The sequence below is a fragment of the Harmonia axyridis genome, chromosome 5 (assembly GCF_914767665.1).
Source record: "Harmonia axyridis chromosome 5, icHarAxyr1.1, whole genome shotgun sequence".
In the NCBI taxonomy this organism is placed as follows: domain Eukaryota; kingdom Metazoa; phylum Arthropoda; class Insecta; order Coleoptera; family Coccinellidae; genus Harmonia; species Harmonia axyridis.
Genome location: NC_059505.1, coordinates 18,307,620 through 18,334,254, shown reverse-complemented (window position 1 = coordinate 18,334,254; position 26,635 = coordinate 18,307,620). Strand labels below are relative to the sequence as shown.

Here is a 26,635-nt window from a genome sequence, read left to right as displayed (position 1 = left end):
GCATATTCCTCCTATCATGTAATTTGTTTTTTTGTGGGATTTAAGTTTATTATTTTATCTTTGATATGCGTGTATATTCTCATTATGCGAAATTTTGTCACACACTGGCAATAACTATTTCTGCAATAGTTTTCTCAATATTTGCATCATACATTATTACAATATTTATTCAGAAACATTTTTTCGTGAATTCGTGAATCCTCGGTGCTTTGTAACGGCTTTGAGGTTCTCTCTCGAGCTACAAACACACCTCGGAATATATCATGCATTTTATTCTCTGTATAATCTACTATAGGTACATCAATTTCAGTGAATACCAATTTCACTAGTACACGAGACATTATCATAAACAGTTGTACTGGAAGATTTTATTTAATGTATCTAAGTAAACAATAAATATTTCAAAATTTTCTTATTTCTTGTTCTTAATTTTTGTGAAATTGAGTGTAGATATTATTGGAACTACTTTAAGTGATTTAAGCGTCGGTAAAATTATTTAAGAATATCTTTGGATTAGCATCCAGTCGAGCATCCAGTAAACAACTCCAAACTGAAGTTTTAATAGTTCACTTTTTAAAACGTATCTATAGCATCGGAAATAAAACATCAAAATCGATTAGGAAAAACCCAGAAGATTGTATGAAGATGATTCATCCCCTTCTCATTAAATTATTTTTGAATGAATTATAGAATGAATACCTAGATGTCATGCGGAAACTTATAGTTATGCAAAGACTGTCATAGGTCCGAATATAGATTGTTTAAATCAACAAATTAATTCCCACTATAAGGAAGCAGCTGAGAACATTAAATTGTTCAAGCGAGTCTTTGTGATCGCACTTCTCCACTCTCCCAGACTCTTTCGGAAGAAATGTTCCCTCAGCGCTTGGTCTCTATGAGGAGGGATATTGGGTGACCTGCACCATCGCCAGACCTGAATATTTGCGATTTTTGCCTTTGGGTGTACTTGAAGGGAGTAGCTATTTGTTTTACTAAGCAGCAAAGTAGTAAATTGACTGCCGAGGCTGATGTTCATAGCCGAGCAGCATTGCAGTCAATCTACTACTTTGCTGCCTAGTTGAACATATAATTTTTTCTCCAATTGTTCATAATGACATGTATTTGATATTGTATTTGCAAATTATTACAATTCCCACAATCTTTCCATTTTTCCTGTAGTGATAAATTAAAACAAAATTTGATAGAAATCCCGATTGTAGGAATAGTTGGTGCCATGGAAATGCATTAGTTCATCGGTCTCTCGCCCTTGAAGAACTGAAAGACAGAGTAAGAGAAGAAGTTCACACTATACCCTTCGCAGTGTGCCATCGGGGAGTAGAAAATTTCTGGGAGCGCCAGGGAGTATTGACTCTAACGGGGCTCATCTCAGAGACATAATTTTCGAAACGTAGGGTAACAAAATGGGGATGACTATTTTATAATAATAATAATAATAATGTAGTTTATTTTATCATGAACATTAATCGCAGAAATAGTAATTTACGTAACAAGTCCGGAAAATAGGGTTTTTTTGGACGAATTGACAAGATTCCAGGACGAGCGTAAGCGAGTCCAAAAAAACCATTTCTCGGCGTGTTGCGTACAATATTTTTCGGCAACCGTGTAAAATAACACTATCGCTGCTACTTTCTATATTTTATTGCGATTGCGATCAAAAAACATGCAAATTGTTGACAACTAATTTCATATGAACTGTCAGCTGTTTTCTCGGTTGCTATGGTATCGATCAACTGCATTTATTAAAAATATACCTACCAAGATTTTCACATTCACAATGACACAAACGACGTGATTCTTTTCCGGCTTAGTCCGGGAAGTACGTACTTTCCGGACTAGGCCGGGAAATGCTACTTTCTCGGAGAAAAAGTGTCCGGGAAGTGAGCACTTCCCGGACGGTTGTCGAAAAAATCATATTTTCAGTATTTCATTCCATACTAATGCCAAATCTGGTAATGCTTTGTGCCCTGTATCATCATTTCTCACGAAATATTCGAATCGAAAAAAAAAGGATCTGGTTAGCAATAATAGCGATATGACATTTTTGTTTATGCATGATAAAGCTTAAAATCCAATCGTGATGTAGGCATCGAATATAGAATTCAACACCTATAACAAAACAATTTTCGAATTTCATCCGCTGCATTGAAAGGAGATTTCTGCAAACCCTATTACTTCCTCATATCGAAGAATATTTTTCACAGAAGCACCGGCTTAGAGGTGTGAACTTGAAGGAATATATTTATTGCCAACTATTTTACTGGATATTTCAACAAGTTTATTGCTTAAACTCGAGGGCTTTATCGCTAAAAATATGAGCAAGCTAACAGAATTCATTTGCAGACATGAGATATATTCAGAGCCAGATATAAGGCGATTACGAAACTTGACAATTTATACCGCATTAATATTTTCATGGTTATCTTGCATTTTGCATTATCTCATTTCACGTGTGATGTTGACTGTTAAATTAATGTACAATCGGTCTTTGACAAGAGTCCTCTTTGATGTTCATGATACCACAAAAATAAAAACCCAGGATTAACGAATTTCTCTTATGTACTTTATATTGTTCTTCCTTTCAGATATGCATTATATTCCGAAAAAATGTGTTCAATATTGAGTATAGAGTTTTACCTATTCATACAGTTTTTGTTGATACTGTTATGACGTAATAATATGTATAAGTTTTAAGACGACATAGTATGTCATTTCGTCCGATACATGTCAAGAAAGTATATTTTTGTAAATAATATGAAATTTTGTTGATTGATTTTCACATGGAACTAATGAGCTCATTTTCATGTTATTTTGTACTAATTTTGCACATACCATACGCGATATAACGTGAATTTCTGGTATGTATCTTGTAAAAAATACGATACCCTTTCCTATTATAATTCTTTCACCACTTCATCATTTAAAGTTCTTCCTCTATAACTCTTTAAATATTCATTTTAGGTAAAGGGTTTGCTAAAGTAACCCCCACTATTTTTGTACGTAGAATCGACTGAAATAATAAGAAATATAGGTTCTAATTTGAGAATATTGAGTTTTGATGAATTTGAGTTGTCCAAGTTCATGATACTCTTATAAACACCCTGTACATTTTTGGTCCAAATCGCAAACAATCTTATAGTACTACGTAATTGCGGAATCGAGAAAAAAAATTTTTTCGAAAAAAGCTTTTTCTGCTGAAATATTCTAAAGAATTTGAATCCCCAACCACCATTTTTTTATAAGAATCCCAATAACTCATGAACCGTTCAGTTTTTACCCTAATTATGGCATATTGCCAAAATTCCCATCAAAAAAGCATTCTAATCATGCAATAATATACTGGGTGTGCCATTTGAAATAAGGAAGTAGTAGTCTGTTTCCGGTATAACCGAAAGTTGTAGAGTTCTGAAAATATATTTTAGGGAGAAAGATCATTGTCTCAAACCCCAATATGCAAATTTTCAGCTCAAAATTATGATTAGTTTTCCATAAACTTCTAATAGGCCATCTCGGTGAATCACCCAGTAGATATTATTAAGGAACTTATATAGGAAAAGGATATCAATGATTTTTGTTCTAATTCATAGGGAAATAAAACCAAATTGAATCAAACGAAGAATATAGTTTTCGGAATTTCTAGGTGTTAAACGTAAGTTGTATTTGAAAGAAATAAAGTTTGTTAGGATATATGTTAAAATGAACTCTTTTCATGAAAAGAGTTGTTTTATCCGAAGCCAAAGTTATGGAACTAAAATCTGGACCACCTGAATGTATAAAACGATATGCACCTTCCCTGCGATTTCATTAAAATTTAAATAAACCTGATTGATACGTTATTGTTTTGTACCGGGTTTTTCACCATAATTTGACCCCCCCTTTAACTTTGTTACTAGAAGAGGTAGAAAAAAAAGTTATCTACAAAAGTTTCACGAAATCGACTAGTGTTTTTCAAAATGATTTCACAAAACGAAATATATACAGAGTGGGCAACATATTGATAGCAACTTCATTTTTTCAAATGGAACTCCCTGTATATTTTTTTATATTTGACTAGCTCTTTTTTCCCTGATACATATGTTAGGCCTATCTTTCTTATTCTGCGTACCACAGAGTTTCATATTTTAAGAACCACCTGGCAAGCTAAGTAATCTGTTTTCAATTGGAAGGCTGCGATAATTCAAAATGCCCTTTTTTGATTTATCTCGTTGGCAACGATATATAACATACGTTTGTCATTGAATAAAACTATTCATCGAATATGCACTACACAGAAGCGGAAAACTCTGAAATATTTTCGCTTTATGTGGAGAACAATAAAAATGAGAAAGCTACAAGGAGAGAATATATGGAGTTGCATCCAAATCACCCAATTCTAATCTATAGTGAAAAACGTATGTCATATCGTTGCCAACGAGATAACTCAAAAAAGGGCATTTTGAGTTATCGCAGCCTTCCACTTGAAAACTGATTACTTAGCTTGCCAGGAGTATCTTCAAATTTGAAACTTTGTGGTACTCAGAATAAGAGAGATAGACCAAACATATGTTATATATTCGAAGTCAGGGGGAAAAGAGCTAGTCAAATATAGGAAAATATACAGGGTGTTCCATTTGAAAAAATGAAGTTGCTATCAATATGTTGCCCACTCTATATATATTTCGTTTAGTGAAATCATTTTAAAAAAGACTAGTCGATTTCGTGGAACTTTTGTAGATAACATTTTTTTGTACCTTTTCTAGTTACAAAGTTAAAGGGGGGTCAAATTATGGTGAAAAACCCGGTACATATAAGAAAATAAAAACTGAATATTGCTTTTTATATTTCAGATCTTTCGGTCCCCTTATTGATATGTGGATATTAGCTCATATCCATGTATATGCATTATGTAAAGAGAATGCTTAAAAGGAATGTCAAACTTTTCTATCGATGACTTGCGACTTGGGTCAGTTTTTGAGCACCCGTTCTTCGAACAGATCATTATAACATTCCGTCACAATGTTTTCAATTTTTGGATTTTGATTCAGGAATGAAACTTATCCTAAAAGAGAATAAAATGAACTGGAACCAAAAATTTAAAGCACATATTGAAGGAAATTTAGCTTTCTATAAACATAGTTATATTAAACATATTATCGGTCACTCTGTTGAATATGCAGAAAATTGAGGTTCGCCTAATGTAAGGGTACTAAGCTCCGAGGAGTTAAATCTGTTTTAGATTAATCCACCTAAATTAAATATTCCAAATTCATCCACCTCGTGGTAAAGTTAGAATATGAATTATAATAACATTGATTAATAATATAAATTTGATCGCTCTGTCATGTTTCTCACATAGAAGATCAATGCAGTATTACTTCCGATATTAACATTAGAAATAAGTTCCTTCATCTTCAGACAGCCAAATAAAAACTGTATTCAATGTGATGTCTCAAGATGATGGAAATAATACATAGTAAAAATAATATATGTGTCTCCTTTTGATAAACTACTTTATGATAACGGCTGAGAGAATTAATTACTTCAACTTTTCTCTCAAACCATTCCGTAACCATAAAAAATAAATAATGAACCAACATTCCATTTTCTAGGTTCTTATGTGGTGGCATGTGAGTGAGTAACTGAGTAAAATGTATTGGTGGAATATTTAGTCGAAGGAAGTGACGATGTCATGTGCTAGTAATTAATCTTTCAAAGGAACTTGAAGTGTTATATTTAAATAGAACAGAGGACTTTTCTAGAGGGGTTAGAAAAGTCTTAATGTTCTTGTTGGACAAAATATACTGTTGACTTTTATGATCTTAAGTAGTAACTCACCTCAATGTAGAAAAAAATGACTACTTGGGTTCTACATCGCTCGAAGAATTTGAAGGGAGCGATTCCAGGACTTGGCTGGATATGAAGTATGATCTATTAGGTTTATACTGTCGATATCTGAGATGATTGCGTTTAAAATATTCCATCTAACAGTGAATGCCGATTTGCCGTATATTTAAAACCATTCAGAATTACTTATTCCATGAAGCTGTTTTTTCCGATCGCGTAATCCGATTTGAGTTGAACCCCATTTCTGTATCGATTCCTCAAAACAATCTTAGCGGAAATAACATGAAATATATGCGTTATCGGTAAAGCCGAGGGTAAAGCTGTTACCACACGATTTATAGAGTTGCCCATCTTTTTAACAACGTGACATGTCGAAGAACAATGTACAAGTTATTGGGTCATCGTGGGGGCCTTTGAAATATTTCTAATTTTCTTATCCCAGTTTACACAATTTATCTCACAAAATAGTTATCAGTATCCGTAAAAAGCGATATAAAATTTTTCAAGAGATATGTTACAATCATTTATGAAGCCCCTGGAATTGATATTTCAAAAGTATAAAATTTTGGTCCAACCTGAATTATTTTTATTTGTTATTTTCATGTTTCTCAGAAATAGTGAAATATCATCATTTAATGCCTTTAATGGAAATATTTATGGAATCGATTCAAACAGCCCAGAAAATTACCTGTTATGAAAAAACAAATAAGTTTTATTTCTACATTATTAGTATTATTACTATTAAATTAAGGTCTTCTTAAGAAATCGCTGTCGTATATTGAAAATCGATCAGAAATAAGTATTGTATTTGATTCGAAATTATTGATGGTTTCCCTGAATTGATTTTATGAATATTTATGAATGGAACATTTCCAATTGACAATACATTCATATTGGAACTTATTTCTCGAACTGATTATTTTCTATCCCCTTTATTTATTCACCATCCTTTTATTCCATTTGTATTGGATGCAATCGAAAACAAGTGATCCTTCTGGTTTGATTCCGAATAGTTTTCATAGTGATTCGTCAAATCAAAGATTATCTTTGAATGCAACATAACCTCATTCAAAAAATTTGCATTTTTACTAAAATAATTTTCAAAACAATTGTTTTATTATTTTATTAACAAACACAATTTTGAAATGTAGCCTTTCGAAACATGAAATATAAGTCATTGTATTACACTATGTTTTATTTGATTGATTCGTTCTTCACTTGATGGAAATTCATTTTAAATATGTTTTCTTGTCTTTCGGTGCAAAAAATCAAGACGCCACAGTAAGTTATTTTCAGTCTCCCGAGAAGTTTCAATTCATACATGCTCAATCGCACACCGTATATATTCAAAAAAAGTAAAATTCCTATTGCATCATTTAATTTCTCTCTCTTATTCTGTGGAAAATCCGAGGGAAAAATCCGTTCATCCTGCCATACTTTATAGAACAAAATCGTGCGAGAACATCGCAAATTCATACAGATTTCATGGATATATTTGATTATTATGTGTTGGTTCTCGGAACTCTCTTGTAAAATTCGTGATACAATAAATTGTTTCGCCAACCAACATTTTCCAATGCAAAAATCACTAAATGATATTTATGGTGATATTCCTTTATTTTCAATGAAAATTCAGGGAATTTGAGGAGAAAATGTATAATACACGTGCAGAAGGCTAATTCTGACACTCGTTCATTCAAAAGCACGCCCCCTTTCGCGATTGGTTTTTTTAATCTTGAGCTCGTGGAAGAATATCAATGCCTTTTGCACTTTAATTATAAATAACTAGAACTAGAATTCTAGAACTGATCGAAATTGGACAAGAAAAACGGAAATTTTTTTAATTGTGAGGATTTCTTGTGAAATACCTCTTCAATTTAAAAATTAAATGAAATTAAGTTCATGCTAAAATGTGTTTCAGCATAAACTTACATATCTTACATCTGAGTTCCATGTGGTACAGTACAATCAACGGCTCAATCTAATCTCATCAGAATCTTAGAAGAATTTTAGAACTTAGGCCCAGTTTCACCAAATGCTTTAATCTTGACTTAGCTCTTAAGTGAGGCCTTAGATCACGATTAATGTAATGTAGCGTTTCACCACACTCCAAAGCGCCATTTAATCGACCAATCGCGATTTAGCACTAATCGGCCATTTTTGGAGGATTATAACCTTTCAAGTTGAGATTAATAATTATTTATCAGTATGGAACTCTTGTCTATGTAATTATTTTTCCGGAAATTTCTAATTTTTGGGTCAATTTTATCAAAATATATGACTATATGTATAGGCTCAATATTTCCCATTTAAAATACACGTAAACTTTGTTTTTGTGTTTCATGAAATTTATTGCAAAGAATAATTTATTGATATGTTTGATTGAAATATTATTTAAGAAGCAGTTGAACTTGTTAATAAAAATAAATAAGTTAATAAAATTACTTATATAGTTTTTTTCCAGAATGTGTGGTTTTGTGAAATGGGATAATTTCTTTTTAACTTCTGCAAGTTTCCGACATTTCGAAGCACATCACTCGACATTTTCGGCAAAAATTAACTTTGTTTTTTGTTTACAAGATGACAAATGTTTTGAAATGTTATGAGTTATGAATGAATGACACCTGACACCTAGCGTCAATGGTGGTCATCACTGCTAATACGATACAGAACACTATATAACTCTTTGTTCACAACGTTGCCAAATGGTCTGACTATTTAATCGCGATTTGGTTAATCGCGATCATCTTCGGACGGGTTGATGCATGGTGAAACAGAAAACACTGTTAAGCCTGCTTTAGTAACAAGCGGAGTTTAATCAATCTGGGATCAAGTGCTGTTTGGTGAAACTGGGCCTTAGGCTGTTTCAAGGATGTGCGGATACAGACCGACAGACATAACCATTTTTCAGGATAATCTAAAATAATTTGGCGATTGCGATATAAATTTTGAAATCGGAGAGCAATAATTCATTTTAATTTCAAAAGTGATAGCAATTAATCCTTCTCCTTCGGTAGAGAAATTGCTGTATAAAACGAAAATTCAGAATAAGGAAAAATAATTTCTGATTCCTAAGATTATATTTTTCAAAAAAATCATCACATTTCAAAGAAAAAGAATCGTATTCTAGTGGAAACAAACAAAACGGAAAATACACAAGGGTTTTCTGAATTTGGATAACTCTTGGTGGCTCTGATTTGAAATGTTTGGGTATATCCGAAAAAATAAACAAACATTTTTCATTGGAACGAGCTGATTCAGAATCGGGATGGAAAGAGAGATTGGTGTTCGAATTCGATTCCTCCTTTCGGACTTTGAAAAACCGACGGATTCGTTAGCGTTCGCCCCAGAGATTTGTGGCTGGTAAAAAGGACGATTCTCTGGATTGTTGAATCTGAAAACAACCCAATCCTTTGAAAGTATACAACAAAGCTCTTGTTATGTGATCAAACGCTTTTGTAAATATCCTGGAAAGTGCCCCAATGTCCGATTGTTGCCATCAATTTCCGTGGAAATGTATGCACATAAATCCACACTAAGAAAGGTGTGGAAAAGCGAACTGTGGAAAACTGTACAACCGATAAAATTGTTCGTACGGAATTGAAAGGAAATAAAATTATCACAAGTGTGGGTGGGTAGTCCTTTGTTTTCATTCAAGCGTATATTCGAGTCATAGAGATTTAGACTGACTCAATTCGACATTTATTGTTTGGAATGAAGTGGCATATCGGGTGTCCCAAGGTAAGTGGCCTATTAGATTATTATGGAAACTATTGATGGTAAAGATTTCAAATTTTGTAGATAGCTATTTGGCCATGTAAGGTACATTTTTAAAATAATTTCACATTTCCAGTGTTGCCGGATGTACGACAATTTGGCAACAACTTTGTTATTTTAAGAGGGACATCCGGTATTTCTATTTTTTTTATGATACTCCATAAAATATTAAATCTATTCACTCTTACTTTTCCATCCCTATCTTCAACGGTTTTTGAGTTATTAATTATTTTTCGAAATTTTAGATCAAATTGGCGTATTACGAAAATGACTCTAGTTCGCTCAATATTTGAGATTTAAGTCAGAAATTTTGCAAGTCGTTAGATATTGATCTGATCTGTGTCACTGCTTTTGAATTATGGTTGTCAATAATACAGGACGGACCAAAAAAATCATCATTTGCCATGTTACAAAATTGTAAAAAAGTCTGTGTAAGTGAATAGAAAAATTGTAGAATGTGTTGTACTGATTCCAAAAATTGAAAAATATACTAGGTGTCTAATTTGAAAAAATAAACTTTTTTACAATTTTGTAACTTGGCAAATGATGATTTTTTTTGGTCCGTCCTGTATTATTGACAAGCATAATTCAAAAGCAGTGACACAGATCAGATCAATATCTAACGACTTGCAAAATTTCTGACTTAAATCTCAAATATTGAGCGAACTAGAGTCATTTTCGTAATACGCCAATTTGATCTAAAATTTCGAAAAATAATTAATAACTCAAAAACCGTTGAAGATAGGAATGGAAAAGTAAGAGTGAATAGATCTAATATTTTATGGAGTATCATAAAAAAAATAGAAATACCGGATGTCCCATTTTAAATAACAAAGTTGTTGCCAAATTGTCGTACATCCGGCAACACTGGAAATGTGAAATTATTTTAAAAATGTACCTTAACTGGCCAAATATCTATCCACAAAATTTGAAATCTTTACCATCAATAGTTTCCATAATAATCCAATAGGCCACTCACCTTGGGACACCCGATATACGTCGGAACACACCTTGAAACACCCATTGTTATTGAATAGAATTCTTCATATTTTATTGAACCTCTTCAAAACTAGATTAATTCAAACATTTATATTATTATGGGATAACTTTTGATTCAATAATTTGAGATTTAGTTTTCTTCACAAATACCTATGATAAATATTATTCTACGACGTTTGTAGTAATTAGTTAAATTATCAAAAAATCATAGCTGCTCGAAATTATTCTGGGTAGAAATATAATGGTGAAAAGTATCGTACGTTATGTCATCCAAAGATTAATTTGAATAATAAGTAAATCAAGTATTTTCATTCAAATGTTCAATATTTCCATCTAGTCTATGAATCACAGTACACAGTTTATAACTCAAGAACGACTGATCCGATTTTGTTTTGTTAGATTTATTTACGTCCGAATAACAAAAAATTTGCAAAACATCTAAAAAATAAAAAAATTATTAACATTAAAAATGAGGAACTATACAGAAACTACCAGATTTTTTGGACATTCTGATATTTCCAAAATATTTGCCATTGAGAATCCCGAATCTGATTCTGTAATATTATTGGAGAGTAGGCGTCAGGATAAGTAATTTTTAATTTTTATGGGACTTTGAAAATCAATATCAAGTTGCAGACATTATGTTGGTTGCCGATCATAGAACAGAATAGTATTTGTATCGAAAAAACAAGATTTTCATCATTCGAAACATTCAAGAATAGCATAATGCGTCAGAATTTGGTAACTTTCAGATTTTAACGGAAAATAAACATTATGTAAAGTGGTTCAAAAATGCAAATTTAATGATAGGAACTTTTTCGAATTGAATTCTTGATGGTAGCATTGTCTTAATATAATGCCAAATTTCTGAAGAACAACAGGAGGATCAAATGAGAGCTGAACAATAATTTTGAATTTGTCGTTGGTTTTTAGACTTGGTGGTCCTTTTATCGGAACACTGTTTGATCTGGGTTAGTTAATTATGTTGAAGACTTAAACTAGAGCATGGTTGCGAGACTCAACCGATCTTGTCCAGTTGATCGAACCTGTTGTGGCGATCTGACAGCTTGTATCGCAATCTGAGGAATAAGACACGCCTTTCACCATAGGAAATCATTCGACACACCTTGAACCGTTCACTAATTACAATGTAAAGTCAGTAAAGATACAGTTTCTAGTAAGTGAGGTTTAATGTTTCTGGGGCTACTTAAAATAAGGCATCGGTGTTCTTTGGTCGTTGTTTGCACAAACCATTTTTCAACTTTCTTCAGCTGTCGATAGAAAAAGGATTTCTATTATTCACCGGTTTATAATGCCTCATTCTGATCCTAGAATAACATGGATTGAAATTTCAGCAATTAACGATTGCGGTATAATATTAAGCTGTTACCATCGCGTTCATTTTTTCCAAAATATTATATATTTTACTATTTTCATGTAAGGTACAGACTTTCAATTACAATATCAGCTATTGCGCAGATGTTAATCTTAAATACTCAAAAAAATTGAATTTATTTCAATTATGAACCTTCATTGCATAAAAAAGACTGCTGATTGCTGAACATAAACTAGAAATATAAGATAAGCTTAATTTTCAATTTTTTATATAATGGTGAAGACTTCCTCAGCCAGTCCAATAGAATTATTTTTATTATTATTATTAGAACTCTTTATTGCAAATTCATATATAACAGAATTGTGTATAAAAACGTGCAATGGGTGGGCATATCGCTGAGCGATGTCTTCCTGCCAACCCTAATTAGCCGAATTAAGAAATTCCGGGCTTTACAAATGTGGTCAAGAAGATTTTTGGCCTCACATTCCGCCTACAACTGCGGTAGGCTACGGCATCTATTTATAAATTGTAGATTACAACTCGGCAATGAAAGCATTTCAGCGTATAGAGTCTAGAGTCTACGACTTGGAATCCCTCTTCAAATCTGCATGTGAAAAATCGATTAGATCATGATTAAAAAGCTTGGAAATTTTCAATCGTGTTGAATATTGACAATACCAAAATAATTGTTGAGATAAATTGATGGGCACCTATTGGTTATTCCCATTGATATATTGGCTAATTGTCCAAATAGTAGATACAAATCGTGAATCAGAAGGAAAAATGGAAAATTTTGAAATTTTTATTTTGGAACAGGAAAATTACAAATTAATAATGATAATTAGGAATTATAGAGAAATTAATTTTATTCTGTTGAAATTAACCTAGAATGAAAAATTCAGAATAGCACTAACTAATTCTTAATTCTGGGATAATTTATCAGGAACACTTTTGCTGTTGAATAAATAATGGTTAATCATATAAATAATAACATCAATCAATTACTGCTCTATATTTTATTCTTTAATTGGATTTGTTGATTGTTGAGACTATTTGATTATAGAAATGATCAACATGGCATGGATTAGTGGTTCCTAATAACTTAACAAATTCGAGTGAAAAACATCATTTTCTTCAAGAGCTATTGAAATCAAGAAAAATTATTTACATGAATTCGTGCATAGGTATCTTGATCGTAAAAAATGTAGCAATACCATTAGATTTTGAAATTTGGCCTTTCATTAATTTATCTTTGAATTGGCTGATTATAAAGTGCAGTTAAAAGGCAAAAGAATTTTGAAATTGCAACGATAAATTGTGCTGACATTCAATTATCCCAAAATAAAGTACGGAACTCTGGTCGTAATCTGGAAATAAATATTGTTTTCCAGGGCAATATCACGATTTTTTACTCTATAGATAGATTTTTATCTGTAATAATAAGTAATAGTATAATATAATTTACGAGTGAAAGTAGATACAACTCCAACACAACAATTTCGATAGAAATTTTACAACATGTTCTTTCCAGGAGAACCCACACTACATGAAGTTATTATGTTTATTGGATAGATGTTGCTGGTAGTGAAAATTATTTATGATTGAATGGTATTTCGAACGTTAATCTTCGAATAGCAATAACTAAAAAATCAATAATCTATTATTCATTTTAGAAATTTAGATAACTAAACTTCTTCATCTCATTGATTTTGTATTTGGAGGAAGAACTTGACTGAATGAAGAATATTTTGAACATTCCTACTCCTAATATCTACTTGATTTGGAAAGAATATAATATGTATAAGGGAAGTATATCACTTTTTCGGTGATTAAATTGAAACAAAGATTAATGTGAGTTTGATGATATTGTCGACGAACACTGTTATGTAAATGTATATAACATAGGTCGTAAAGGTGTACCTTTACATGTATTTCAAAAGAAGTAATTTAGTCAAAAAAATTAAAACTTAATGGTATCATTATAATAAATGATATATTTTTCACTGCTTAGTCCTATTTTCCCTTCTAGGAATAATAAAATATTATTTTAAAGCAAAATGGTGAAATCTTCAGGGATCTGTTCAAGTCAAGGATGACCTGTATTAGCCAATATAATATTCGAAGTTTTTTCATTAACCTTGACAAAATACTTCTGTTTCATCTTTCGGAACGATAAATGTGAAACAACTGTTCTATCCATTTGAATGTAAAAACATTCAAATAAATTGTCGCTGCTTTGCAGTCTGTTGGAGGAAATTTCTCCATATTCATATGTAGGTCATATACAAGAAAAAAAAACAATAATCCTAGGGGGCCAGAACTGAACTTCCGCTATACCAGAAGTCGAACTTTGCCAAACAGAACGATAGAATTGAACAAGTTTATACATCTCAGAGATACGAGCATACGGGCTGCTTGATTCACAGATTAAATTTTAATATTAACCCAACTTTTCGATTGTATTCAGAGCTACAAGTAAAAATCTACATAATATCGTAAACTCATATTTCAACTAGAATATTCACCACTATATAGAACACCTATATTGGAGAAGTTTCATGGCTAAAGTTTCAACTATGAAGACTTCGAATCCCCGTATGATTGAAAAGTTTGCAAGTTCCGAATATTCACAGAAATAAGCTTATTCGGAAAAGGTTTGACGAATGTTGCATCGAATTGAGTTACTTTGACAGGGAATTGATGAAAATATAATGATGTTCGTTTCGTAGATAGATATAGGTAGATATATAAATCAATCCTTAGATATTATATCTGCATGTAATATTAAATGCTGATGCATTAATCCAATTCTCAAAATTTCTGAAAATCGAATCCCATAAATAAAACTAAAAACATTCGATGGTACTGAATACAATATAATTCACCGAAAAGTCATAGCACTCATAGCCTTTATGATTTCTATGGAAACTCTACAAGTTGGTTGATGGGAATCAATTAATTTTTTTATTATTTATGATTTTCAACAAATTGAAATAATAATAAAATATTTATATTGCCATAATTTCCCTTTTATGTTGTTGTTGTATAAAGATTGTTTTTATGAAGTTTTTCGAGAACACCAGAATCTGTATTGTTACTAAGAAGCCTCTTTCGTTACAGATGAAACATCATCCGAGCAAATCAAAGACACACAGGAAGGGGAGGATGTAACCCTAGAATGCCGATTTTCTCCCCAAACATCAAGGGAGACACTCACCTACTACTGGGCAAAGAATAACAAGCAAACTCACGACAACGTAGCTATTGGCGATGTTCCGTTAGATAATAATTATAGGTGAGTCGAAGGGGTGCTCCCCCTTTATTTAGACGTAGACCAAGTATAAATATCGTAGGAAATTTCAGACTTCAGAGATTGGTTCCTTTCGAATAGAAAGCTGGCCTTGTGGAAACTATTGTTTTCCTTTCAGACAAACAAGTACAAGGTATTATTAGTACCTTATTGAGCTACGTATTATAAACAATATATCTGACCTGAATCATATTTATACTTCAGATGTTGAAATAGTAGGTTGATTGCGAAGTTGATTGTAATTGCCCGAAAAAAGAAAATATCAATCAGTAGGTAGTCCTAGAGTGGAATGAAAAACCAATTATCGAAATTGAATATGGTGTTCTTGGTTCAGTATCTATAAGGTGATTCTCTTAGAATATCAATAATATTATATATTTCAAGGGTGATTCCGCAGGAGACCTTCAGATTTTAGTTCACACTAGTCATAGAAGTTTCGAAACAATGTGATTTGTCTGAATCGACCGATTCTACTTCAATTGATAATTTTATTTTGGTATGGTTCAGTCAATTTTCTGTGTGACTTTTCTGTGTAGTACTTTATGAATGAGTACCTTCAATAATTCCAATACTTTTTTTAAAATACAAGGTTGTTGTGATTATTTTTTTCACATGTCAAAAACTGACATATTGGTGATTTCAATTAAGATGTCTAAAACGTGGTGTATGCACTCGTCAATTTTTTAATGGAATGACATTCGACCAAATTGAAAATATTAGTTTTATTTCGTGGCGGCGCTGCAATGTCATGCTTCACATTTCGATCTTTTTTCCTTTGATTTTGACAGGATACATTAATTAAAATCAGATCCTAGCCAATCAGAAGCTCAACTAATAATCTCAAAATTGGCCATATAAAATCTAATCAGTCCATACACCAGGTTTTTAGACATCTTAGTTTCAATTAAAAGCAATGCATTATTCTATCTAATCATTTGGGATTATAAATATACTGCTTCCTCATCGATAATACCTTGTATACATCAAAAAGTCAAAATTTTACTTTGAATTTGTCATTATTGACAGCTGAAAGTGCTTATGGAGGATTATGAACTCAGACAAATTCAGTGTCATCACCCAAGAGAATGAACATTTAAATTGTTGAAGAAAAATTCTTCTCAAATACAAGTAGTTCTTCAAATTTAATCAAATAATTTTTTCTCTTTCATCACTCAAACTTGTTTATTTGAGCCGAAAACATTCGAACAAACCGAATTTAGATAAAATCATATCAAAATTTTATCAATCGGTTTGTTATCATATTTTTGCCAAACAAACAGGTTTTCGTGGAAAAGAAAAAATTATCGATAAAATTTGAAGCACTCGTGGTATTAACTTTGAGAATTTCATCAAAATCGAATAAGCCATACCTAAGTTATTAATTATAATGTAGAATCGGGCAAATCATCTGCAGAGTCTTAATTGCAGCCCTCAACACTGAACCAAACAATGTTTGGAAACTTTCTTGACTAGTGTAAACTTCTCCCAAAATCTGACGATCTCCTCCGGAATCACACTGTATTCCTATAATATTAAAAAAGTAGTAGAAATCGATGAATTTGCACCTACAATTTATAAATTTGTGAAAAGAATTACGTGATCGATAAGAAAAGAGTATGAGAGCACAAAAAACATTTTTGTTAATTTTCCAAAATATTTTGGAATTATCGTAATTCATCGAAAATTTCTGTAATTTTGTATGTAATACTTAAATACTTCCATGTGGTTTTCCGCGAATAGTGTTTTTTATTTCAAACAAATGATTCGCCTTATAACTATCTTATTTGCGTGTAATACGCCATGTACCAATTAGAAATTCATAAAGGTGGCCTTTTCGATTTTTGGTAGAATAGATTATGCACAAAGGAAAGTGTTAAATTCTGGGAAAATTACAACTCAAATACTTCAAAGCTATTTCAAATAATTCTTTTATATTCACCCTTTTGAAGCTTGTGTATGTTTTCATTTCCATTAACAGGTTCGTATGACGTTAATACTGGATGTGAATTAAATACGAAAAATGGACGTAACGCTCCTTCATTATTAATTAAAAAATGCCATTTTCCGTGGAACCATATGTTTGGCTTCTGTCTTTGTTTTTTTAGTCGGAATTGATATTGTTTTATCTTGTTCGAATATCGAACTATTTCGGTAACCATGTTCAAAATTTTATGGCAAACATAGATGTGAGATATGGTTGAATTCATGCATTAATATATCAACAGGTACATCTGCAATCCATCTGCATCAAACTTATTTATAACAAAATCCAAATCTCTGGATTACTGTTGCCAGACTTATCTGTTACTAGGCCAAAAGATAATGACTTCACCGAAGTTTAATTACTTTCCGATATACCCATGTGATATATTGGATTCCATAAATATTAAGAACAGAATATAAAAAAAATTTCGAAATGTTCATATATTAACAAAATTACCTAGACTCGTCAAATAGGAACGAATGAATTTAGTCAAATCAAGGAAAACAGACCGAAATTTTGCATAAAACGCACACTAATATTAGGAATGACTAATCTCAGACAATAATAATTTTTTATCGGTAAAATAACGGATCTTGATGTCGCTCTTGAAACCTACTTGATTACTCATTATATCACATAAACTATTTGTTTGATCGTCCCGAAATTCAGTTAAGAGAGCAGTTTTCGTTTTCTCCTATTCTTGCTCAAAAATCGAGTTTTGAAGAATTATTCAGCTCTTGAATTATTTCATTTGGAAAATGTGTTATCGGTTTCTACAAGTAATATCCTTTTACATTCACCTACAGAATTATTTCGAGAAATATAGCGGTCACGTGGAAAATTACTGTCAGCCAAACTTTTCTCCTTTATTTTCCATGTGACAAATTGTTGTCTGAGAAGAAAATCCCTGGCTAACAGGAACAGAAAAAAATTCATAAAACAAAGAACGAAGTTATGTTATTCGAACATACATATTTCAGAAATGAACATGCTGACACGAATAACAATAAAATTCTCTGCAATTTTTCACGACACGCGAGCCGGGTCACGGTTCAGAATTTCAAATGATATTTGGAGATTAATTCCACATATTTTCAACAATTCTTTCAGCGCGCTTTCGTTTCATTTCGCCATGTCAGTCGACGGAAAAATGAGTTTTATTGATGGAATATTTCATGTTAATATTCCTTGAAATGGAATTCGAACATTAATTCCGATAATAAAATTTGAATCGGTAGGGGCAAAATTTTCTGTCCGAGTTTAAAACTAAATTTGAAAAATCATCAGTCTGTCATAAGCCACTAGTTTTTTCGAAAATTAATAATAAAATTAGGTACAAACACCAATTGCTATTCTGGATTGTCATTTATATAGACCTTCTCTTCTTGATATCGGGAATTGAATTGTACAACATTTAATGGAATTGAAAAAGATATTATACTACATATATTCTGTTATACTTTTGAAGTATCTACATATACAGAGTTAGAACTAGACACTACAAAGATAACTGAAACTGAAATACAGGTGGCTTAAATTCCAAAAAAGTTGTGTTATTTAGGGATTTGTGTGTTTGTGTTAACAGATCCAAAATATCTCCAATGGTTTCCGGATATCTTGGAAAAACTAAAAATCGAGAAATTCTTCTTTTCTATATAACTCATTTGTTTCTGGAGATAACGAAATTTGGTAAGTAGCCATTATCCAATATAGAGATTCTGATGGTGTCGTCAGATTTTATCTGTTTTTTATTCCTTCATAGACGCGATACCCAATATTTTTTTCTTATGGACGCCATATTGGTTCTCCTTATGAGGAGATGAAAAAAAAGCTACGCAAATTTGAACTTTTTTTTTTTGTTTAAGTAGTAGGCTGGTGCCAGAATTATCAAATAACTCGTTACTTCGTCCAGTTGTTATGTGAAACCATCACTTAATTTTTGTGAAAACTTTAATCCTGTTTGATGAGTGAAGTCCTATCAATTACATAATCATGCTGATACCAACACTCTACATAGCGTACAACTAGCATTGTCTGTAGGAATTGTTCTATATAATTTGACAAACTCAAGTGATGGTTTCACATAGATACATAACTGCCAACAAAGTTATTTGACAATTCTGGCTCCAGCTCACTACGTAAATCATTCATCATGTTGATATAACAATATATTTTCCTATCCATTCCATTTGAAGAGTTCTGTCGGTGCATTTCCATAAATATCAGAATTGTCGAATAACTTTGTTGACAGTTTTGTTATGTGAAACCATCACTTCGAGTTTTTAAATTATGTGGAACAATTTCTACTGACATTGCCAGTTGTACATTATGTAGAGTGTTGGTATCAGCATAATAATGTAATTAATAGGACGTTACTTGTACTTATCGAACAGGATTAGATTTTTACAAGAATTAAGTGATGGTTTCACAAAACAACCGAACGAAGTAACAAGTTATTTGATAATTCTGGTAGTTCAAAGTTCAAATTTGCGTAGCTAGATTCGATATTTTTGTAGAGTGTGATACATTAAAAGGTTGCAAAGTTTTACCTTCTACAAATGTTCAAGTTATTGCCAAATAGAAGTTTTTTTTACGTGATATGATGAGTACACACTCGGCATGAAGATGCTGAAAAATATAAAAGTCTGAACAAGCATGCATTTATGCGTCAATCGGAGACCACATTACTGTATTATATAGATATACATGAGATATGGTTTAATATACCATCATTGACGAGCGCTCAAAAACTTATGAATTTTGTTCAGCGCTGTGCAATTTTTTTAAATTTCACATTTATAAATTCATCAGATTTTATTGATTGAACTCAAATGGAGATGTGAGCTTATGACCAAAATTAAATGTCCAAAGCAAAGTACTCCCTCAGTAAACATTTCGATTATTTCTGGTACATTTTATATACTATAATAAAATAAATTATTTCTCGCAAAAAAGAATGAATCAAAGGCTGCACTCAATTTTGGTGTATTGTGTTTCAAAATGAGTTCTAATTAAGATTTATAATCTAACCTATTAATTTCAATATGCCTCAGAACAATTTTCCAATTTCAATTGAAAGAAAAAACTGAAATCATGGTATATTTTGTCAGACAAGTTTTAATTTGACACATTCTACTCCATTAGAAAATGTCGATAATCCTTATTATTGAGTAGAGATGTCTACATTGTTGTGGAAACATCGTTAAACTTCAAATTTACTGTTCTATTCACAAATCGTAATCAATATTCCTATTCATCCAATTCAGTGAAATTATTGGATCTAAGACCAGTTGTTTTCTACGAAGGAATTTTAAAAATCTTATAACCCAGGAACCATCACTCTTGTAGCCGATACAGTTAAAAATACGAATGGAAATTCAGTATTTCCAGTGGCATGAAATTCTGTGTAGAAATCCTATTCACACTAACACTCCTCGATTGATTGATTTCCAGAGAATTTCAATGAAAGAATTATGAAGAGAAATTACTTGTGATCCTTTAGATTTTGAATAATTTTGTGCTCAGCCGATGAAATGAGATCTCACATCTTCACATAATCTGTTAACTTCAGTAATTTCCCAGTTACTCTCAAAACAAAGCCATTTCAGGAGATGCTTGATTGCTACTCTTTGTTCCAACAGCCGAGTGTAAAAGCGAGAAACCTTGCATCTGGTTTTTACCGGTCTGCATTACAGGCAGTTACTTCTTTGATGGAATTTATATGTCTCTAAAAAAATCCGTATCTCATTTAGTCGTTTCGACTCATTATTTCCAACCATATGGAACCGTTAGGGGATAAAATGTGGTTATTCAGATATTTTTCATTGGATGAAGATGAACGAAAATGAAACAAAATGTTAAATTCATTTGGTTTTTCAGTATACGACACCATACGAAGAGTGTGGAAGAAACTATGTTTAGGAAGTGTTGTGCGCAGAGAGTCTTATTTGATATCGTTTTTGATGAACATAATTTAACACAATTTATTGCTATAAGAATAAGAGATCTTCTAGTTAACCCTGATTCCTAAAGAATATCGTACATTAGTTGACAAAATATATAATATATGAATTTTGCAGAACAGAATAATCGAATTTGGTTTCAAATTCTTTAGCAAACGGCTTGAACAATAGTTTTTTTGTAATTTTAATGGTTCATTTATCAACATTGTTTTTCCAATGACTTGAATATTCGATTGAATTGAAATTGATAGATAGTTGTAAAATAACTATTTGAAGGCTTGTGTGTCATTTCCTAAAATTTATTGTTTTATGAATTATAAGATATCTCGGTATTGCGCTAACATACACTTACGTCGATCTACAAATGAAACAAACTTTGTTCCCTAATACTATGGCAGAGTGCAGCCTTCACTAATGGTCGTTGTAATGGAGTATCATTTCTATTGAGATACTGGTCAAAAAGCTTCGAGCCTCCACTAATAAGTTCAATTAGCCGTCGAATTTGATTATCCTGGCACTGTTATTATACGAGTTCTATTAACTCGGCATCTATCGTTAAATAATGAAATGCAGTTTATTTCACCATTGATGTTCCTCCTATTCCGAAAGTAGTTTCGATTGGAAGCTAAATAATCAAAACATCGGTAATGGTAGATACTCTGCACCGAATTACAATTCTAGAAGTCTTTGTTTTGACCGGAGTCCAATTTCCTCTGAAAATAATTTACATTTGATGAATTACAGCACTCTTCGATTTTATTGTTCCTTGAATTACTAGCAAAAAAATGATAAATGGACTTTATGAATTCTCCAATTCTAGATGTACCCCAATACGAATCCATTATACACTCAAATTCAGTATTGTGGATCCATCTATCCAAGGACCAAATCTACAGGTAAACTTTTTCTGAATAAAGGAGAAATAAAGAATTTCAAAAGATAACCAGAATATAGTGTGGACGGATTCTCGAAGATTGAAAACCTTTTTATGGATTCAAAGAACAAATAATCATTTTCTAATAAATAATTATATCATGAAAACTCAACCCAATATTCGGGGAATCTTTGTTTAAAATGAAATATTTTTGTTGAAACTTTTTGTTTAAAACTTTTGTATCATTCTATAAGATATCAGAAATTGACAGCTTTTCTTAACAGAAACAATTTCCACCAAAAAAAAATAAATAAAATAAAGAATAAAGTTTTCACCTCCTCTTCATTATGATGAAGAGGCACTATCACTTAATGAAAATCATTCATGCTCAAATATATGAAATATCGATGAAGAACTTCTGGAAAGCGTCGTATTATCGACCGTAAAACCGTCACTATCCAATAATAAAATACTTAATGAAAAATAGGGTGGAAAGAAGCTCTTGATATCAGAGTGAAACACTTTGCTAATTGCATTATGGAGGTGGTGATATCGATACTTTAGAATATATTATAAAACTTTTATTACATTATTTATTGAACTCACTTCGTATCAAAAGATTAAGGTCAATTCAATAGAATCCTTTCGTAATTATAGCAGAGCAACGACGTTAAGCTGACGATTCCTTTTAAAGCCTTCTCATTAATCCTTCAGAGTATGTACCAATTACCAAAGATTCAGACTCGAATACCGGAATAGAATAATTCGATACCAGAAAATTCGTTCGTATTGGAGTTCCTTTGGTGGTGCTTTTCAAGTGAGGATGAATGAATAATATCGATTAATCAAAGGACGTTTGACGTATTGGAGCAATGTTGAAGCCTGGAAAAAATCACGATTTCTCGTTTGAACCTATTTCGGTAGGAAAACCATCCTTAGATAGAATTGCCGAAATTGAAGAAATTCAAGCGCATCCTCAAATTTGATATATTTAACAATTTTCTCATTTTTTTTGGTCATGAAATAAATCTCCTTTGACATAAAGGGTAATCCATTTTGTGGTTTCGAAAGTAAACATAAATAAAACACACTCTCATTCAATCTTCTTCTTTTTCTTCATCATTCATTTCATTCAATATTTCGATTACATTTTTATTTCAATATAATGCTTAGACCTTGCTATTGTGTGTGAAATACATCATTTAGAAGTCCTCCGCGTAATTTCTTGATAGTTGGTTTTCAGATAGACTGAGGATTATCGGCATAATATTTCGTGTAACCCCACAAAAAAAAAACTAAAGGCGATAAATCGTAAGATCTTGGTGACCAATTCACATTGACGGCACGAGAAATTACGGGTCCTGGAAATTTTTCATGCAATAAAGCGAAAACGAGTTGTGTTCTGTGGATTTTTGACCAACATATAATTCATTTCAGGTCAAAAAAATCGGTAATCATCTAGCTATAGCGATGAAAATTGACGGTTTGAGTAACACCTTTATTTTCAAAGAAATGCAGGCCAATCACTCCACCAGTCCAAATTGCACACCATACAGTGATTTTTTGTGGACCACAAAAATGTGGATGTAATGGACTCTCAACAACTACATGAGGATTTTCACTGTCCCATATAATCGTTATTTTTCTTGTGAGCTTTCACAATTTTTACATGTTCAGCAGTGGATAAACGATCCATATTGTTAAATGGCTAAGCTGCAACATATATGACACTTCGAATGACAGTTCTGTTAAATCCGGACCATGACATGAATAACCTGGTATTACTACGTCAAAGAAATATAAAATAAAAATATATACCATATATAGTTCTCTAGTATCCAAGGGTGCAATTAGCGCATGCACTCTCGAGCTCCCAAAGCTTCTGATTTCACATCAGAGCTTTCCTCGATTCGATAAACTTCTAAAATTTTCTGTAATTCCGGTTACGCAATCAATATGAAATTATGCATGAAACTCAAATCGTAAGATGTAAATTTCCATATCGATCGAATCAGTAGGATCTTTCGCATCAACAAACCTACCCTGAAAATTTCGAGCCTCTAACTTTTTCTGATATTCTCAAAAAGTGGACGAATGAAATCCCCAAATCATTAATAACTAATTGTTGATGATGGTCACGATCGAGGTCACGATCGCCCGAGTTCTTTTATCAAAAGCCTGAAAGTCATTTCATGTTTGGTTATCTATATAGAATGTATTCAATTTGCTCAAAATGTCATTTCTTAGTTTCAGTATTGCCCCAAATTAAAATGATTCCAAGGTACATGATACCGAAACACTCTTCGATATGGAAATGTATATATCAGCTATCCATAAATTCAAATTACGAATTCGGCATTCGATAGATGGAGTGCTCTTCGGTATTGCGGAATATACATCAAAAGGTCGTTGGTTTTGAACTGGAATCAGAATGAAAAATTGGTTATAAATGGTAGATATATTTCGTCGTACTAAATCATCGCAAATCTAGTTGCCTTATGCCGATACCTATATATTTTGTATTGATGGTAACATGATCGGATTAGTTAGGCCGTTATGTTCGTTATTCACCCAATAATATTTTGCAACTTTTTCTCCCCACGTAGCATTTCATCGGTGTTAAATATCTAATATTTGTAACAATATCCACCACTTCACAAATACGTTTTATTATAATCTTATAATTTTCATCTTCCCCATAAATTAAGTGAACAATTGTTGGAATGTGAAACATTCACTATTTGTCACCACCAATGTATACGATAATATATTTTAGTTTTTGGATTCTAATATCATGAAGGTTATATTTGTTCATATCTAAGTATATATAAAACCGCTTGCACATATACGTCAAACTTTAAACGTAAAATCACAGCCCAAACGGGACCATCTAGAGCAAAAATGACAAGAATAAGACCCCCCTCAAAATCGTCTGGAGATCCCGGGAAAAATCCCAAACCTTCGATTCTTCCCGCGGTTTTCGAGTATACGGGTTGTTTTGGATCATTTTGACATTTCAAGTCCCATATTTCTGTGGTATCTGTGGACAATTTGGCTGTCAGTGTCATGTTAATAATAAATATTCCATTTCGATATATGAAAGTTCTTGAAAAAGTTTGCAGTTTCCAAAATTGTTATTCAATATTTAAATAAATGCCGACTGATAAAATGCAAAGTCTTCGGCGAATCAAAAATTCGATAGATATTTGTCAAAATTTGGAAATGAACATTTATATCATCGAATGCATTTTCCTCAATTCAGGTTTGTTTGAAGAGTTTGTATTATTTGGAATTAATTGGATGAATGTTACTTTATTTCAGGAATTTTTCGTTTATTTTCCACAATCTATAAAACTACATTTCCTTTCGTGAGAATTTGAATTTATTGCGACAGAAGATGGAACTACCAAAGAGAACAGAAGCTTCATTCATCAATTCAGTCTTGGATTGGAGTAAAAGTTATGCTACTATGAAACAGTATTAAACAGATAGAAAGACTCCTTATAGATAATTCACAATTGGCTTTATTACTGGAAAAAAAGAGCCAAGTTAGTCAGATAACAGTCAAAAGTTTCCATGAGTTTTTTGAATATCTAAAATATACACTTTTACGACAGAGGAGTGCAAAAATATAAGTGACCACTCCGTTTTTGAAGAATTTGAGTGCAGTGCTGTTGAATTTATAATGAATAAGTCAAATCTTTCATACTAATAATTTCAACTATATATATACCCTGTTATATTATATTCCGCTCAACTGAAACATGTATTAATAAGCCTTGGAAATTAGAGACTCTCAAACTTATCACCTGATTTCTCAAAAAGGTTCCACCAAGATAAGATATTGTAGGTAATTGCTTATGAGGTAACATAGGCCATGGGTATTTGAAAGGCAAGTCTATTCATTATGTCTCTTTTTAGTTGGTTTATTATAGCTATACTGAATATTTCTAAAAATAACATTCACTTTAGATGTGAATTAATTAAATTTGGACTTATGCATCATATCATATATGACTATGAAATTGAGAAAGACATATTTTTCTAAATTCCATTATAAGTCTTTCGAATAGTACTTTGAAGATATTGATTTCAATGACGTATGGAATATATCAGTTGAAATACTAGTCAAAATGTTACGACAGAAATAAATTTTGAAGGATCATTCAGTATATGAAGAATTTAACATGGCAGTCACTTTCGAAATTGGTATCAATTTTCCAGCAATTCAATGAAGGTATAAAATACTTTAAAAAGCAACTATTTATTGAAAATTTCCATGTCATGAATGAATGATCAAATTTGTATAAAAATGTTGATACCTACCTATTTGTTCACTAAAGTTTCCAATCTTTTAATCGTTATAGGAATAGGTGCTATATGGCCATTTAAAAAATGCTATCCTACTGATTTATTCATTGCTTTTCATTTTGGTAAGAATTCAATTATTCATTGATTCAGATCCAAAGTTAACATTTGAAAAAATCAAGTTAATGTAGTTATTGACCCATATGGGTCAATAGTATTGGCCGATACAATTTTAGTACCGATT

General features: G+C 31.8%; 1 protein-coding gene across 1 annotated transcript in view; it reads left to right on the top strand.

The window, feature by feature from the left end:
• Nucleotides 1-26,635, top strand: part of LOC123679930 (hemicentin-2) — a 104,851-nt gene that overhangs the window by 33,940 nt on the left and 44,276 nt on the right. Inside the window, exon 2 of the mRNA XM_045617498.1 lies at nucleotides 15,074-15,248. Within this exon, the coding sequence (XP_045473454.1) occupies nucleotides 15,074-15,248 (175 nt within the window). The remainder of the gene's footprint in view (nucleotides 1-15,073; nucleotides 15,249-26,635) is intronic.